Source organism: Triticum aestivum, chromosome 3D (genome assembly GCF_018294505.1).
Source record: "Triticum aestivum cultivar Chinese Spring chromosome 3D, IWGSC CS RefSeq v2.1, whole genome shotgun sequence".
Taxonomy (NCBI): domain Eukaryota; kingdom Viridiplantae; phylum Streptophyta; class Magnoliopsida; order Poales; family Poaceae; genus Triticum; species Triticum aestivum.
The window spans coordinates 318,907,768-318,925,775 of record NC_057802.1 but is presented as its reverse complement, the minus strand read 5'-3'; the positions used below and the strand labels follow the sequence as shown (position 1 = coordinate 318,925,775).

Here is an 18,008-nt window from a genome sequence, read left to right as displayed (position 1 = left end):
TACTCTATCAGTGAGTGATACAAATCCAAGCATTTAGTTTTCTTTATTTTCTGAAGGTGTAGCCTACCTATTTTTTGGTTTTTGTTTACGAAATAGTGTCTCCCATGTTATCACACTTCCCCCTACCGAACCAACTTAGCATCTCTAGTGGCAACCCACAAAAATCCCCTGGCATCAATTCAATTCGCGGACACAGATGTGGAGGATGCCATCCAACACTAGTCACATACATTTTAAACCGCATTTAAATTAATCGGACAAAATTCATGAAAACGGCCGATATTCATCAAAATTCAGATAGAAAATAGCATAAATCATTCCTACATAGCATGCAAATTAAGTCTAGCACAAAAATGTCTCTAATTCGACTAGATCCCGGATGTCCAACAAGTTTTTCAGGAACGGATCATGTCGTTCCACACATACTCTCCGTTTAACTTCATCCAACAGTGTGTGCACGTAAATGACCGTCTCTCTGTCCTATGGTACACCACGGTGGCGCGTGTGAGCTACATATAATGTATAGACCAACATTGAGTGAATAAATCAATCAACAAGTTGAGCAAAAGGAAGCAAAACTTATCATCTTCATGTTCGCGTGCAATGGCCACCTTGCCTCGAACTGACTAATCAAGTTGCAAAACTTGATGACGCTGACCTGGATAGCGTGCCAGCGATACGACAACGACCTCACGTTGCGTGGTTGAATGATGTACATGTCGTAGGGCGCAATGTACTTTCGTGCATGGAACTTTTCATGCACTTGCTCCCGGAAGGGCTCCCCTCTGCTCCTGCCTATGAAATCTGCGGATACGGCCAGCCACGCATAGCACAACAACTCATCCTCCATGGTCGAGTAGCTCACCATCCTTCGTACTCTAAAAAATGACATAACATTTAAAAATAAGCTCAATGGCATTTGACCAAATACCCGTCGGGCGTGGTGTCCGCCATGGAGGTCGCCGACAGGGGGCGGAGTGTACCTGGATACAAACGGCTCCAGGGTGGAAAACTCCGTCGGAATGGCGAGCGGGCGCGTCGGTGCTGGTTGTGGACGTCTGGCAATGCCTCTGTGGCGGTCGGAGAAGAACAGCTGCGGCGGCGAAGGTGGAGGGTGCGGATGCAAAGTAAGGGGAAGAAGGGGCGGAGTGGAAGGAAATGGGACCGGGAGGGGGGTTGGATGGGGTGGGGGTGTCGGAGTCCTACGTTTCGCGTGTCCGGACTCCCACAAACCTCCCCCACCTTGTCTCCAATTTGCGGAAGAAATCGCGTTCGGGCCGCCCCGCGGACCGATACAGGTCGGTGTTGGATGGCTTCCGCGGTCCGAACATCACAGTCCGAATGGTTGCGGGAGGTTTGCGGGTCCACCTTGAAGATGCCATTAGAGCAACTCCAACAAATTGTAACACCCTGAGGATCATGCTACAATAACCCTCTGTGATTAAGCTAATCATGTTGCTAAACAGGGCTTGATCACATTTGAATCACATTCCTTTTCAAACTCCTAATTCAAACTTCAATTAAATTTAAAAGTGGAAAATAAAAGTTTTCAAAAATTTAAACAAAAAAGTTCGGGCCCTGCCAGAAATTGCACTGATAATTATTGTGGAGAAAACATATTTTTATAAAATACCTAAATACTTTTAAATGAAATAAAACAGAAAAGAAAATAAACAAATAAAAGAAAAAGCAAAAGAACACAGCAGGCAAAAAAAAAGAGAGAAGGCCCTCCCCCCACTGGACCGCTGGCCCAACTGGGCCGACCCCCGGCCCAGCCGGCCTAGCCCATCTCCCACTCCCCCTCGCCCCCTTCCCTGTTCCCCCGACCGGGGTCGGAACAGGGGCCGTCCCCGCCGCACCCCCTCGCCGGCGACGGGGAGGATAAGGGCGCCAGCTCCCCCGCCTCCTCGGGCCTCTCTCCCACTCGCCCCGCTCTCCTCTCGGCCCCTGCGCCTCCTTCTTCCCCCCCAGATCCGCGCCGCTCTCTTCTTCCCCACGCCCGACGCGCTCGCCGCCGTTCCCGTCGTTCACACGGCCACCGTGCCCCAATCGCCACCTCGCCGTGTCATACGCCGTCGCCGCCCTCGACTACACCACCTCCGCCTCTCCGTTGAAGCTCGGAGCCACTGCAACGGCCTCCCCGAGCTCGTCTTCAACTTCGGACGCCGGCGACCCCCTTCTTCCCCGGCGCCGACCTGCTGCTCCTAAGCTCTCACCGGCCTCCGTGTGCCGCGCGGTGAGCCTCTTCCCCCCTCCTCCCCTGTCCTTTCTCTCTCGCGCGCCCCCTAGCTTCTTCCCCGCGCGCGCCCGAACGCCGCGCCGCGGAGCTCGCCGCCGGCGGGTCTCCGGTGACCTTATGGTCACGGGCTCAAGCCCGTTGCACTCCCCACCTCGCGTAGATGCCCCCCAGCCCCTCCGCTTGCTCGATAGCCCGCCGTAGCCTCGTTTCCGTCGGGCACCCGTGCGCGCCGCCGCCTCCGCCGCTCGCCGGCGCCGATTCCGGCCAAGTCCGGCGAAGCCCCGGCCACCCCTGGATGCGGCGCTGCGAGCCCTTTCGAATGGGCCTAGCCCCGCTCCTCCCCGAGCCCCGTAGCGCGATTCCGGCCAACTCCGGCGAGGGGCCGCCGCCGTTTTGGTCGCCGGAGTTGCTCCGGCGCCGGCCGCCGACGTGGCCGGCCTGGGGCCACCCCAGGGCCACTGCCAGTGGGCCCCGTTGACTGGGTCCACCCAGTCAACGTGCTGACTGGGCAGGCCCAGCCACTGACATGCGGGCCCCGCCGCAAAAATAAAAAAAAGAAAAGAAAAGGAAAATGTTTTATAAATAAAAATAATTAATTAATCTAATCACTCACTGACAGGTGGGCCCAGTAGTTAATTAACTAAAAATTAATTAGTTTAATCTTCTGTTAACCCACTGTCTATGACAGGTGGGTCCCCCGTGTCAGTTTTGACCAGTCAACCGGACTGTTGACTGCTGACGTCACTCATACGTCATGCTGACGTCATATCCCTTTTCTGTTAATTAAACAATTCCAGAAATTCAAATAATCTTTGAAAATTCATATCTTTTAAACCGTAACTCGGATGAAAATGTTTTCTATATGAAAGTTGCTCAGAACGACGAGACGAATCCGAATACGCAGTCCGTTCGTCCACCACACCTCCCTAACCTATCGAACTAGCAACTTTCCCCCTCCGGTCCGTCTGTCCGAAAACGCGAAACATCGGGAATACCTCCCGGATGTTCCCCCCCTTCGCCGGTACCACCTACTGTCGCGTTAGGACACACCTAGCACCGTTCATTGTCATGTCACGCATCGTCATGCTTATGTTTGCATTGTATTTACTGTTTCTTCCCCCTCTTCTCTCCGGTAGACTACGAGACCGACACTGCTGCTGCCCAGTTCGACTACGGAGTCGACGACCCCTCCTACTTGCCAGAGCAACCAGGCAAGCCCCCCCTTGATCACCAGATATCGCCTATTCTTCTCTATACTGCTTGCATTAGAGTAGTGTAGCATGTTACTGTTTTCCGATATCCTATCCTGATGCATAGCCTATCCTTGCTACCACTGTTGTTACCTTTACCTGCAATCCTACATGCTTAGTATAGGATGCTAGATTTCCATCAGTGGCCCTACATTCTTGTCCGTCTGCTGTGCTATACTATCGGGCCGTGATCGCGGTGATCACGGGTATATACTTATATACTACATACATGACACATGTGATGACTAAAGTCGGGTCGGCTCGTAGGAGTACCCGCAAGTGGATCTTTGTGGCGGAGCGACAGGGCAGGTTGAGACCACCTAGGTGAGAGGTGGGCCTGGCCCTGGTCGGCGTTCGCGGATACTTAACACGCTTAACGAGATCTTGGTATTTGATCTGAGTCTGGCCATTTGGTCTATACGCACTAACCATCTACGCAGGAGTAGTTATGGGTATCCCGGCGTCGTGGTATCAGCCGAAGCCTTCTTGACGTCAGCGACTGAGTGGCGCGCGCCGGATTGGACTGGAACGCCACTAGGCTAGGTCTGCTTCCGGCCGCGTACGCAACGTGCAGGTGTGCATAGGGCGATGGGCCCAGACCCCTGCGCGCATAGGGTTAGACCGGCGTGTTGACCGCTCTGTTGTGCTTAGGTGGGGCTGCGACGCGTTGATCTTACGAGGCCGGGCATGACCCAGGAAAGTGTGTCCGGCCAAATGGGATCGAGCGTGTTGGGTTATGTGGTGCACCCCTGCAGGGAAGTTTATCTATTCGAATAGCCGTGTCCCTCGGTAAAAGGACGACCCGGAGTTGTACCTTGACCTTATGACAACTAGAACTGGATACTGAATAAAATACACCCTTCCAAGTGCCAGATACAACCCGGTGATCGCTCTCTAACAGGGCGACGAGGAGGGGATCGCCGGGTAGGATTATGCTATGCGATGCTACTTGGAGGACTTCAATCTACTCTCTTCTACCTGCTGCAAGATGGAGATGACCAGAAGCATAGTCTTCGACAGGACTAGCTATCCCCCTTTTATTCTGGCATTCTGCAGTTCAGTCCACTGATATGCCCCTTTACACATATACCCATGCATATGTAGTGTAGCTCCTTGCTTGCGAGTACTTTGGATGAGTACTCACGGTTGCTTCTCTCCCTTTTTCCCCTTTCCTATCTTTCTGGTTGTCGCAACCAGATGTTGGAGTCCAGGAGCCAGACGCCACCGTCGACGACGACACCTACGACACTGGAGGTGCCTACTACTACGTGCAGGCCGCTGACGACGACCAGGAGTAGTTAGGAGGATCCCAGGCAGGAGGCCTGCGCCTCGTTCGATCTGTATCCCAGTTTGTGCTAGCCTTCTTAAGGCAAACTTGTTTAACTTATGTCTGTACTCAGATATTGTTGCTTCCGCTGACTCGTCTGTGAACGAGCAATTGTATTCGAGCCCTCGAGGCCCCTGGCTTGTATTATGATGCTTGTATGACTTATTTATGTTTTAGAGTTGTGTTGTGATATCTTCCCGTGAGTCCCTGATCTTGATCGTACACATTTGCGTGCATGAGTAGTGTACGGTCAAATCGGGGGCGTCACACAAATCCTCCAAATCTTTTCTGTAAAACATGTTTGATGGGACGATTGTAAATTTAGGGGAAGTTATCTCGAAGCAACTTTTCTCACTTCGCGTTAACTTCTTTCTCTAAAGTTTTTTAGGCCCATAATCTAATGATTGTTCATCGGGGCCCACCCGCCGGTGACCCAACGACAGAAGAATGACGACGCGCGCCTCCGCCCAATTCCTATTGTTCGAGGGTTGGAGCGCGGCGCCGTAGGGGAGGTAGCAGGAGGATGCGACCAATCAACTATGGTGGCGCGGCCAATCAGCAGCGATGGGGAGGAGGTGACGCATGGCGTCGACACCATAGGCGGACCGGGCCAGGGAGGAGGTGTTGTGGCAGGGGAGGTCGTCGGAGCGGAGAAGGGACGGGGCACATGATAGAGGACAACGGGGCGATACCATCATCGGCGGCGGCGCGGCTACCCGATGACATGACGGATGTGCGGGAGTAGAGGACGCCGGGGCGGGGCGGCCTTCAGCAGCGGCGCGGCTTCCCAACGGTGTGACGGAGGTGCAGAAGTGGAGGACGCCGAGACGAGGCGGCCTGCAGCGGCGACGTAGCGGCCCATCGGAGGCGCGGCTACAGGGTGGCGAAGATAGGTGTGGCGTGGCGGTTGCCGAAGTTTCGCCAAAAAATTACGGAATGACTATATTTCCGTATATTTGTGGGATGGTGGGAGTGTTTTTATGGGACCCCGTAAAAAATTCCGGGCTTACGCGATCTGTTGGATAGACTTTTTTGCCTCAACTGCCCGTAGAGTTAGCTATTTGATGAGGTTTACAGGAACGGTAGGACTTGCTCTTACCTCTCTAGTTAAAATTATCTAAACATGCCTACCCACTTGCCTCTCTACTAAACCAGCCACCTAACCCTTATAAATGGCGGCTCCTCATTGTCATTTTTAGACACAAGCCCATTCCAAATTAGGGTTTCCTAACCCTAATTCCCTAACAACCACCTCTTCCCTCAGCTGCCACCCCTCCGCCTCCAAATCTACCACCCTCATAATCTGGACTTCGTTCCAGATGCGGGCTTCAGGTGATGTTGCGTGCGTCGATTTCGGGCGGTACTGGACATGCACTAGGTCATAACGAATCTAATGGACATGGTGACTGGATCGAATTGGTGCTCACCTCGCTAGAATCATTGGAGTTGTGGCAGCACGGTTCATGTCATCATGGACGTGCGCCGAGGCGTCTTCGGACGCGCACTCGGTGTCAAGACAATGCAAAATAGAGGGGGGGGGGGCAAACGGTAGTGTCGTTTGCACTATCTCATCGGAATTTCGCCGAAGGTGACGACATCAATGGCAGCGATGATGGGTTCTATTCGAGCAGCCCAGTGGCGCTCGAGGTAGGGTTCTAGAGGAGAAATGTAGATGGCGGCATGAACTTTCAGGGGACATGGAGGCCTGGCCGAGATCATGCAGGAGGTGGCTGAACAGGTGAGGTCGTGCGTGACGTGTGCGTCGCGGTGTGGGCGCGAGGTAGACGATGATGTGAGTGGGTCCCATGTGTCAGTGTCACACACACACACAGACAGAGAGAGAGAGAGGTGTGGGGTTGTGCTAGACCGTTGGATTGGGGAGATCCCACAACTGTGGTTATCTCGCAGGGTATCCCTTTGGGACGTTTAAGTGGGCGGTGGGCCTCAATTGACAAAGCGGTGCCATGTTTGCGCTACATGCAATCAGTGTAGGGAAACGTGTTGCGCAACAAGAAAATTATGCTACAAGATCACATCTAGGAACACTATGAAGATGGTGGGTAATGATGATCTCACTAACTAGCAGAGTAGCAGAAGCAGTGTAGTCTGTCGTTGAAGCAGATGATTCCCACCACTAGGTTATACCTCAAAGTCGCGAGAATTTCTTCAAGGTGATCCATCGATCAAGAGTCGAAGTAGACGACCCCTCCAAGGTATCCATACGTTTCTAAGTAGTAACCCGACTTCACTTCGGCATCCCGGAAGAAGAGCCCTAAGGAAACTAGAGAGAGAGAGAGAGAGAGAACCAACGTTTCTGTCTGATCAGGAGTCCAATCTTATTAGACCAATTAGACCGAGATTAGAGCATGTCTAGTTAGGAGTCTAACCGTTAGACCAATTAGATCGGGATTAGAGCGTGGTTATGTGGGACAGATCCCCTTAGAATTGGATGGGGGGATCTCTTCCCACATATATTGGTGGAGGCAAGGGCCATGGATGGCCGGATTGGGGAGGGAGAAGAGTCCTTCCTTGGTTTTTCCGAACCAACTCGACGAGGACTCCTCTTCCTTATTTTGTTTGGCCCTTTGCTTATATGGGTGGCGCCCCACTTTTAGGCTTTTTGGCACTAGGGGCTGTCCCCTGTGGGCCAAGCCAAGAGGGACTTCTATATATTCCGGAGTTCTCTTGAAGTTTCTAATATATTCTAGAAACTTCCTGAAACCTTTCATATATGGACTGTAACTTTTTGCATGAGGCGTACCTAACTCATGTGACGCAGCGTCTTGAGTTGAAATTCTAAAAAGTGTCACTAATTTTTGTCCGAATCGAACAAAAATAATATTGAAATTGAGAAAAAGAAACTTGACCAAACCACGGGGCAGTGTGTATTTTGGCTTTAGGTCAATTATTCTTTTAAACAGTATAGATAAAGTATATCTCTGTCATTAACACAAATTACAAGGTAGTGTAGTGGCTATCGCTTGATGCGTGCGTGGCGGCGGACTGCGTTCACATTTCTATATTCTATTTTCTATTTCTATCCTTGTCAAGTGGTACTCACACATAGGTATGGGGCGTGGGCTGCAGATTTTAATGGAGAATTAACGAAAATATACGCAAACGTATCTGAAACAAAAGTTGTCGGACTTGTTTATATTATGTTTTAAGTTTATGTATGAATCAATACATTGAGTGCAGGTTCATGTACGAAAAATGTATTTAACTCTTTGCTTAAACATGCTTCGAATTACCTGGTCCGTCAAAATTGACAAAGCCCTATCCATCAGCCCAATGAAAGTAAACAACATTGCCTAAAGACACAGACTAAACAACAAACGACATTTACTATTCGGCGCTTTAGGCATCCTTTGCAAACAGGCGCACACTCCTCCGCGCTAGGTCAGCCCATTTTCCCTTCCCCCCCTTTTAAGGCCAAAAAAACTGCGCTCTTCGTATGTCTCAAACCGGCAACCTCATGATCCTTTGTTAGCTGCACTAACCACCCCACCATCCTCACCTGATAAGCTCAATTACACCGTCTTCTTTCCTTTCTTATTTTTTCTTGGAACAGTTCTGCTCATCTTTTTATGAAATTTTTTAAATCCACAATTTTTTAAATATGATGATTTATTTAAAAACAATGAATTTTTTTCAAATTCAAATTCATGATTGTTTTCGTTTTTTTCTAAATACGATCGAGCAAACCAGGCGAACCAGAGCGAGTTCAGAATCTACATGGGCCGGCCTACCAGCGTTGGCATGTGGGCGGCAGGGAGCCCTGGCGCCTGAAGCGCCGAATAAGAGCTCCCACAGCAAACCCCCCAAAAAAACCAGGCCGAGCCAGCGGCCACCGGAAATCCCGGACTGGCCTCAACATTCAGAAATCATCAGCAGCACAAGAGGATAAGATAGGAAGAAACAGGCAAGGAAGGCAACAAGTCGTCAGCCATGGCGCTCTCCCTCTCCACCTCCTTCCTCCCGACCCCGGGCGCCGCCGCCGTCGCGAGAACCGCAAACCGCACCCTCCGCTCCGTCGTCCCCTCCCAGGTACCGAACTCACTCCATACTTAAACTTCATAAGGCTCTGAACTGGAGGAGACAGTTGCGAATCCTTAACGTGTGCGCTGTGCGCGTGTGCAGAGGATGAGGTGCTCGATGCGGAAGAAGGGGCTGCACCCGGAGATCTTTGAGGACGCGAAGGTGTACTGCAATGGTGAGCTGGTGCTGGTGACGGGGGGCACGAAGCCGGAGTACTCGGTGGACGTCTGGTCGGGGAACCACCCCTACTACGTCGGCGACTCCTCGGCGCTGGTCGTCATGGACAGCCAGATCGAGAAGTTCCGCAAGAAGTGGGGGCACGTCAAGGAGTACTGGACCAAGGAGCAGTGGCTGGAGATGCACCCTGACGGCGACCCGGAGTTTGAGCCGGAGGACGACGAGACCCGCAAATGATGGCTCTGCCTCTCCTGCTCCTCGTCTTCCTGCTGCGTTTCTCTTGCTGTTAACTCCCGAACTCAATTATGCTAGTTTGCGTGGCTTGATTCTCCAGCTGTACCGTCTGCACGTTGATTGATTTGGTTCACGGGGATTGCATTTGCATTGCCCTCGAGGTGTTCGGGTAATGTTCGCAACGACTCTAGCAATACTACTTTCCAGTATGTGTCAACGTTGAGCTTCATGAAATCGGTGCTCTAAAAAGCTTGATTTTTATGCAACCAAATTTTCCTAGACCACCACAAGTTCATGAAAATTTGCTCACAGCTAGAATACACAGATATGTTCATTGTAGACTTTTTTACTTCTTTTATCATTCAATTTTATTATTCACGCCCGAGGATATGGGCGAGTTTCGTTTTGAATTTTCATTCTGAAATTACCCTGGAGGTTGGAATACTCATCTCCATTCTCCAATATGCAAATGACACCATGAACATGGTTGAGGGGTCAAAATTTGAAATCATCAACCTCAAATTCCTTCTACTCTGCTTTGATACATGTTAGGGTTCAATCCCGTGGGATGTACTTAACAGGTACATTAGTCTAGACTTTAGATCACCTAATCACGATGAACAAAGAGATGGAATAAGATCTTACCACCAATGAAGCAGCCATTGGTGTAGGCGATGTGAAGTCCCATGCCTGCTTGATGCAGGCTCGGTGTAGATGCTCACAGCGGGTAGCGGCGTCCCTCCGGGTGCCTGCGGCACTGCCCTGGCATCGGAGCAGAGGTAGAAGAAGGTCTTCCGCTCCCCTAGATCGGATTAGGGTTTTGGGATTTAGGAGGGCAAAGTAGACGCATGTGAACAAGTCAGATCGTGCGTGGTTTGCTGCCCCCCTCTTTATATGTGGCGTTGGCGATCAGAGGACCTAAACCACGTTGGTTTGGGTTGCCCCCGATCAGGGTGCGTTTGTTGGTGTCAAGGGGGTACGAACATTGCTTCGTGACCTTCTCCCCTTAATATAACTTATTTCTAACTTATCCCTTTGGCCCATTGGGCCTTAGATCAATACCAACAATCTCCTGCTTGATCGTTAGGCTCAGTAACTTTTGCCCATCTCCATAGGAATGATATACTAGAGTAAGGTGTTACAACAACCGATGGAAGGCCATTGGACCTCAATAATCATAGCACACATCTTATTTTGAAATTGAAAACGTTTTACTTAATGGGAGTAGTTTATATTAGCGGTCCCATAATTCCAAGATCAAAAGGTTTCCGTAAACCCATGCCGACTACGTGCTCACGAAAAATATTGGGTGGTAAGCCTTTAGTGAGCGGATCCGCAAGCATACATGTCGTATTGATATGCTTAACATTAATAGTGTGATGTTGGATTCTATGTTGAACAACACGATACTTTAGGTCCATGTGCTTGGCAATAGTACTTGACTTGTTATTCACATAGAAAATAGTGGGTTCATTATCACAGTACAATGTCAGTGGTTTGGAAATGTTGTCTACCACTTTAAGTCCGGGAAGGAAATTCTTTTGCCATACATGCCCACTGGCCTCAAAATATGCTATATATCCTGCTTGCATCGTAGATGAGGCAACTACCGTTTGCTTGGAGCTTTTCCACGAGATGGCTCGAGTGTGAATGTATAACCTGACATGGATTTCTTACTATCCACACACCTGGCAAGATCATAGTCAGAGTAACCAATAACTTCCAGGTTATCAAACTTTCTATATGTAAGCATGAAATTTTTAGTACCTGCATATAACACAAGACTTTCTTTGCGGCCTTCCAGTAGTCCGGTCCAGGATTAGATTGACATCTGCCAAGCATCCCGGTTACGAAAGTTAAGTCAGGGCGTGTACATACTTGAGCATCCATGATGCTTCTGACAGCTGAAGCATAAGGAACCGACTTCATCTGATCAAATTCATTTTGGTTCCTTGGACATTGGAATGTCCCAAACTTATCACCCTTGACTATGAGGGCATGCGAGGAAGAGCACTTATGCATATTGTATTTCTTTAGCGTACTCTCAAAGTATGCCTTTTGCGACAGTCCTAATGTGCCTTTGGACCTATCTCGATGAATCCCAATGCCAAGGACACACGAGGCTTCACCGAGATCCTTCATGTCAAAATTCGAGGACAGAAATCTCCTGGTCTCATGCAACATATCTTTATCGCTGCAAGCCAAAAGAATATCATCCACATATAGGACTAAAATTGTGAACCTACTGTCTTTAAATTTAACATATACGCAGTTGTCCACTTCATTTTCTTTAAAACCAAAAGTTCTAATAATCTTGTCGAACTTGAGGTACCACTGCCTTGAAGCTTGCCTCAAGCCATATATGGATTTCTTTAAACGACATGCCATATGTTCTTTACCTTCCACGACAAAACCTTCAGGGAGTCATGTAAACTTCTTCGTTTAAGTCACCATTCAAAAATGTTGTCTTGGCATCCATTTGATGGAGCTCTAAACCGTAATGAGCTACAAGTGCCATGACAATTCTGAAAGAATCTTTGGCTGACACAGGTGAGAAGGTCTCCTTATAATCGATCCCTTCTCTCTGTGTAAAACCTTTTGCTACAAGTCTCACTTTCAACCTTTCGATGCTCCCTTTGGATCATATTTGGTTTCGTAGACCCACTTGCAGCAAACCCTTTTGGCTCCATCAGGAACTTCTACTAAGTCCCAAATATCATCCAAGCTCATAGATTTCAATTCGTCTTCTATGGCGACCATCCATTTGGACGACTCTTCACTTTTAGTGGCTTCCTTATATGATGTCAGATCTTGTACCTTCCCTATGTCATTTTCATCCTCACACATGAAAGTGATAAAATTGCTCGAGATGGCCCTTTTCCTTTCCTGTTGTGATCTTCTCACAGGCTCATCAGTTTGTACATTTCTTCTTACACGGGAAAGGCGAGGATTAACATTGGGTTGAGGATCATCATTAGACTGACGATCCTCATCATTCTGAGGATCTTCATTATGCTGAGGCTCCTCGTTGGACCGAGGATCCAATTTAGGTTCGGGATCACCAGGTGTCTCGTACACATTATGCATAGGGATAGAGTTCTCTTGGATGGTCTCGGATGGAACATACACCCGCTTCTCCTCAAGATCAATTGTCCTAACCTCAGCGACTTCATTATCCTCAAAAACATTGCTTGCCTGGTTCCCACAAACTTGGTGGTATGACCCGGGCAATAAAAGCGGTATCCTTTTCCTCTGTGAGGGTACCCAATGAAAAAAAAACTAATTGTCTTTTGGTCCAACTTCTTAATATGTGGATTGAATACTTTAGCTTCAGCTGGGAAGCCCCCCACCCCCCACACACAAGTAATTCAAGCTCGGTTTCTTTCTCGCCCACATCTCATAAGGTGTGCTCGGTGCTAACTTAGTTGGAGCAAGATTCAGGATGTGTGCAACAGTTTTCAATGCATCCATCCAAAGACTTACGGGTAAGCTTACATGACTAAGCATGATACATACCATATCCATAAGAGTACGGTTGCGATGCTTAGCTAAGCCATTTTGCCGAGGTTCACTGGGAATTGAATATTGACAAATAATTCCATTTTCAGCAAGATATTTTGCGAATGGTCCTGGAATTTGCCCATAATGAGCATGTCTGCCATAATATTCTCCGCACGATCAGACCATACTACTTTGATCTTTAGGTTGAGTTGATTTTGAACCTGAGCTTTATAAATCTTAAATTTGTCAAAAGGTTCTGATCAATCATGTATAGGGTAAATGTAGCCATAGCGAGAGAACTCATCTGTGAAGGTAATGAATAAATCAAAACCATCCATAGACTTTACGTTAAAAGCTCTGCATATGTCAGTATGATTAAGTTCAAGGACCCTTGTGGCTCTTACTACTCCTTTCTTAATTGTTTCCACATATTTCCCTTAATACAGTCTATACAATTGCCTGCATCAGAGAAATCTAGCGGATGATGTATGTCTACTTTAATCAATCATTCCACCCCCCCTCGAAATGTGGCCCAAGCGACGATGCCATAATTTTGAAGAAGGATTGCTACTTCTCCCATTTTTTTCATGATTGTGTTCATTCATATTCATCTCGCAGAGATTCACACACATAGGACAATTGGAAAGATTTAACATATAAAGCTTGCCTCTTCAGACGGTGAGGCCAACATCCTTATTACAATACTTTAAAAAACATTGTTTCTCCCCTAAGGTAAAATGAAAATCAAAATCATCTAAACATGAAACTGAAATCAAGTTCCTACTCAATGTAGGCACATAAAGAACGTCCTTGAGCTGAAGTAGGAAGGCGGTGTGCAGCTTTGGTGTCTACTATACAACTTGTTCTTGTAGACTCATGTTGGGCCTCCAAGCGCAGAGTTTTGTAGGACAGTAGCAAATTTCCCTCAAGTGGATGACCTAAGGTTTATCAATCCATGGGAGGCATAGGATGAAGATGGTCTCTCTCAGATAACCCTGCAACCAAATAACAAAGAGTCTCTCGTGTCCCCAACACACAAAATACAATGGTAAATTCTATAGGTGCACTAGTTCGACAAAGAGATGGTGGTACAAGTGTAGTAATGATAGTAGATATTGATTTCTGTGTTAAGAACAATAAAAACAACAAGGTAGCAATTGATAAAACGGAGCATAAACGGTATTGCTATGCTTGAAAATGAGGCCTAGGGTCCATACTTTCGCTAGTGCAATCTCTCAAAAAATGCTAATCTAATTGGATCATATAACCATCCCTCAACGTGTAATGAAGAATCACTCCAAAGTTCTTATCTAGCAGAGAACATAAGAAGAAATTATTTGTAGGGTACGAAACCACCTTACAATTATTCTTTCCATTCGATCTATTCAAGAGTTCGTACTAAAATAAGACAAAGTTATTCTTTCCGTTCGACCTATCCAAAAGTTTGTACTAAAATAATACCATATGATACACATCAACCAACTCTAATGTCACCTAAATACTCCAATGTCATCACAAGTATCGATGAGTTAATTATATGATATGCATCAAACCATTTCAGATTCATAATACTCGTTCCAACACAAAGAACCTCAAAGAGTGCCCCAAGATTTCTACCGGTGAAACAAGGACAAAAACGTGCATCAACCCCTATGCATAGATTACCCCAATGTCACCTCAGGAATCCGCGAGTTGAGTGCCACAACATATATCAAGTGAATCAATATAATACCCCATTATCACCATGGGTATTCATATGCAAGACATATATCAAGTGCTCTCAAATCTATACAAGTATTCAATCCGATAAAACAAAATCTCAAAGGGAAAACTCAATTCATCACAACAAGATAGAGAGGGAGAAATACCATATGATCCAACTATATTAACAAAGCCCGCGATACGTCAAGATCGTGCCATCAAGAACACGAGAGAGAGAGAGAGAGAGAGAGAGAAACTAAACAAATAGCTATTGGTACAAACCCTCAGCCCCGAGGGTGGACTGCTCCCTCCTCATCATGGTGGCCGCCGGGATGATGAAGATGGCCACCAGTGATGATTTCCCCATCCGCCAGGGTGCCAGAATGGGCTCTAGATTGGTTTTTCGTGGCTACAGAGGCTTGCGGCGGCGAATCTTCTGATCTAGTGTTATTACTGGGGGTTTCTGTATTTATAGGAATGGTTGGCGTTGGTTCCACGCTAAGATGGGCCTCGAGGTGAGCACAACCCACCAGGGCAAGCCGGCCCCCTATGGCGCGCCGTGGTGGGTTGTGCCATCCTCGTGGCTCTTCTGGCCCTCCCATCAAGCTTCGAGGGTCTCTTTTGTTCCAAAAAAATTATCAAAAAGTTTCAGCTCATTTCGAGAACTTTCATTTCTGCACAAAAAACAACACCACGGTAGTTCTGCTGAAAACAGCGTCAGTCCGGATTAGTCCCATGCAAATCATACCAAAACCATATAAAATTGTTGTAAACATGGCATGAATACTTCATAAATTATAGATACGTTGGAGAGGTATCAGCATCCCCAAGCTTAATTCCTACTCGTCCTCGAGTAGGTAAATGATAAAAGAAATAATTTATGAAGTGTAATTAAAGTGCATAAGTTTGATCAATGATAATTTCAATCACTTTTCCTAGCATCATAACAACAACTCTTTCTCATAAAACTTATGATGCTAAAGTAGCAATTGAAAGCGGAAGTTTTGTTGTGGAATGCTACCTATCATACTCATCATATACTCTTTCTTTTGTAGCATGGACATTTGGACTTGAATGATTCAAAGCAATAGTCTATAATTTGACATGAAGACATCAATACTCAAGCATACTAACAAGCAACCATGTCTTTCAAAATATCAACGCTAAAGAAAGCTATCCCTAGCCCATTATGCTTAATCATTGATCTATTCATGAAACACACTCAAGTATTAGCTACATCCAATGCACAAGTATGACAATAGTCCTCCCTAGTTGGTGCTTTATAAGAGAAGATGGAGACTCAAATAAAAATTGCATAAAGTAAATAGGTAGGCCCTTCACAGAGGGAAGCAGTGATTTGTAGAGGTGCGAGAGCTCAAAGCTTAAATTGAGAGATAAAAATATTTTGGGAGGCATACTTTTCCCGTCAACAAAAACGACCGAGTAATTCCCAACACATTCCATGCTAGATATATCATAGGCGGTTCCCAAACATAAAATAAAGTTTATTCCTTTTTCCACCATACTTTCACACTCCACGACTAGCCGTATCCACGGGTGCCGTCCATACCAACACTTTCCAAGGAATTTATTATTTGACAACATAAAGTAAATTTCCTTTTCATTTCGGGACTGGGCATCCCTATTACCGTCGTACTCTCGTGCAATAACAAGTGAATAAACACTCATCTTGAGAATAACACATCTAGCATGGAAAATATCGGCCACCCCCTGCCGCTTCATGAGCGGTATGGGCACACAAAAGGGAAATTAATTTTGAAAATTAGAGTTGGCACATACAAATTTACTTGGAACGGCACGGAAATACCGCATATAGGTAGGTATGGTGGAATCATATGGCACAACTTGGTTTATGGAGTTTGGATGCACAAGTAGTATTCCCACTTAGTACAAACGGAGGCTAGCAAATAGATTGAGAAGCAACCAACCAAGAAACGAAAATTCACATAAACGAGCATTGAACATAACTAACACCGAATAATGCACCACAAGTAGGATGTAATTTCATTGCATAAATATTGACTTTCGTGCTTGCATAGGGAATCACAAACCTTAACACCAATATTCTTACTTAAGCATAATTACTCACCAACATGACTCACATACTACTATCATCATATCTCAAAACTATTAAAAGAATCAAGTTTATTTTGTCCAATGATCTTCATGAAAGTACTTATTATATCCCTCCTGAATATCTATCACTTTGGGACTAATTTCATAAGTTGCAATTGCTTTTGACAAGCTCAAGCAAATTTAAGTGAAGAACATGAGCTAAAATTTTCTTCTCTCAAAATAATATAAGTGAAACATGAGAGAATTTCTTCAAAAATTTATTAACTCTTAAATAAATCTAAGTGAAGTATGGGAGTTCTTCTTCAAAAAAATTAAAGCACATCATGCTCAAAAAGATATAAGTGCAGCACTAGAGCAAATGAGAAACTACTCCAAAAAAGATATAAGTGAAGTTCAAGCGAGTAGTTAAGTAAATGGGTAGTTATTTGAGGACTCTCTTTTATTTAAAAACTTTCAGATCATGTGAAGAAGCAAAAACTTAGGCTCAACCAAGGCTAACCGATAATTGTTGATGAAGAAAGGTGGGATGCCTATCGGGGCATCCCCAAGCTTAGATGCTTGAGACTTTTTGAAATATTATCTCGGGATGCCCTGGGCATCCCCAAGCTTGAGCTCATGTGTTTCCTTAATTCCTTTTATCTCACGGTTTCCCTAAATCTTAAAAACTTCATCCACACAAAACTCAACAAGAACTCGTGAGATATGTTAGTATAAATCAATGCGATAACCTTATCATTCTCTATTGTAGAAAATCACTAAAATTATTATTTAACATTGCATACTAAATGCCTCTGCATATTTAATAGTCCTATCCTCAAATAAAATCATTAAACAAGCAAACATATACAAACATAACAGCAATCTGTCAAAACAGTATAGTGTGTAAAGGATGCAAGAATATAAATACTTATGTAACTGAAAAAATTCTGAAAATTTACGAAACTATAGAAAATTTATCATAGCTTATTGTGCATAACGTTTCAAAATTTTCTCACATTCTGACTTTTCTCGGGAATTTTTTCAACAGCAATAAACTTTTTATTTTGAAGCAGCAACTCATATACTTGCAAAATAAGCATGGTGAAGGCTATCCTTGCCACTTTTATTGAAATTAAAGATGCAAAAATTATTGTAAATAACATAAAGAAAATCCTAACAAAATAAAATGATACTCCAAGTAAAACTAATATCATGTGACGAATGAAAATATAGCTCCAAGTGAGGTTACCGATAATGTTGGAGACGAAAGTGGGGATGTCTTCCGGGGCATCCCCAAGCTTAGTTGCTTGGATCTCCCTTGAATATTACCTTGGGGGTGCCTTGGGCATCCCCAATCTTAGGTTCTTGTCACTCCTTATTCTCCTCATATCGATATCTCACCCAAAACTTTAAATCTTCAATCACACGAAACTTAACGGAACTTTGTGAGATAGGTTAGTATGAT

General features: G+C 45.9%; 1 protein-coding gene across 1 annotated transcript; it reads left to right on the top strand.

Annotated features, from left to right (window-relative positions):
* The first annotated feature begins 8,595 nt into the window (after positions 1 to 8,595).
* Positions 8,596 to 9,482, top strand: LOC123078631 (50S ribosomal protein L31). The gene is made up of 2 exons (XM_044501210.1): positions 8,596 to 8,863; positions 8,957 to 9,482. Exons 1-2 carry the CDS (start codon positions 8,765 to 8,767, stop codon positions 9,266 to 9,268), a joined length of 411 nt encoding a protein of 136 aa, XP_044357145.1. The 5' UTR covers positions 8,596 to 8,764; the 3' UTR covers positions 9,269 to 9,482.
* The last annotated feature ends 8,526 nt before the right edge of the window (positions 9,483 to 18,008 follow it).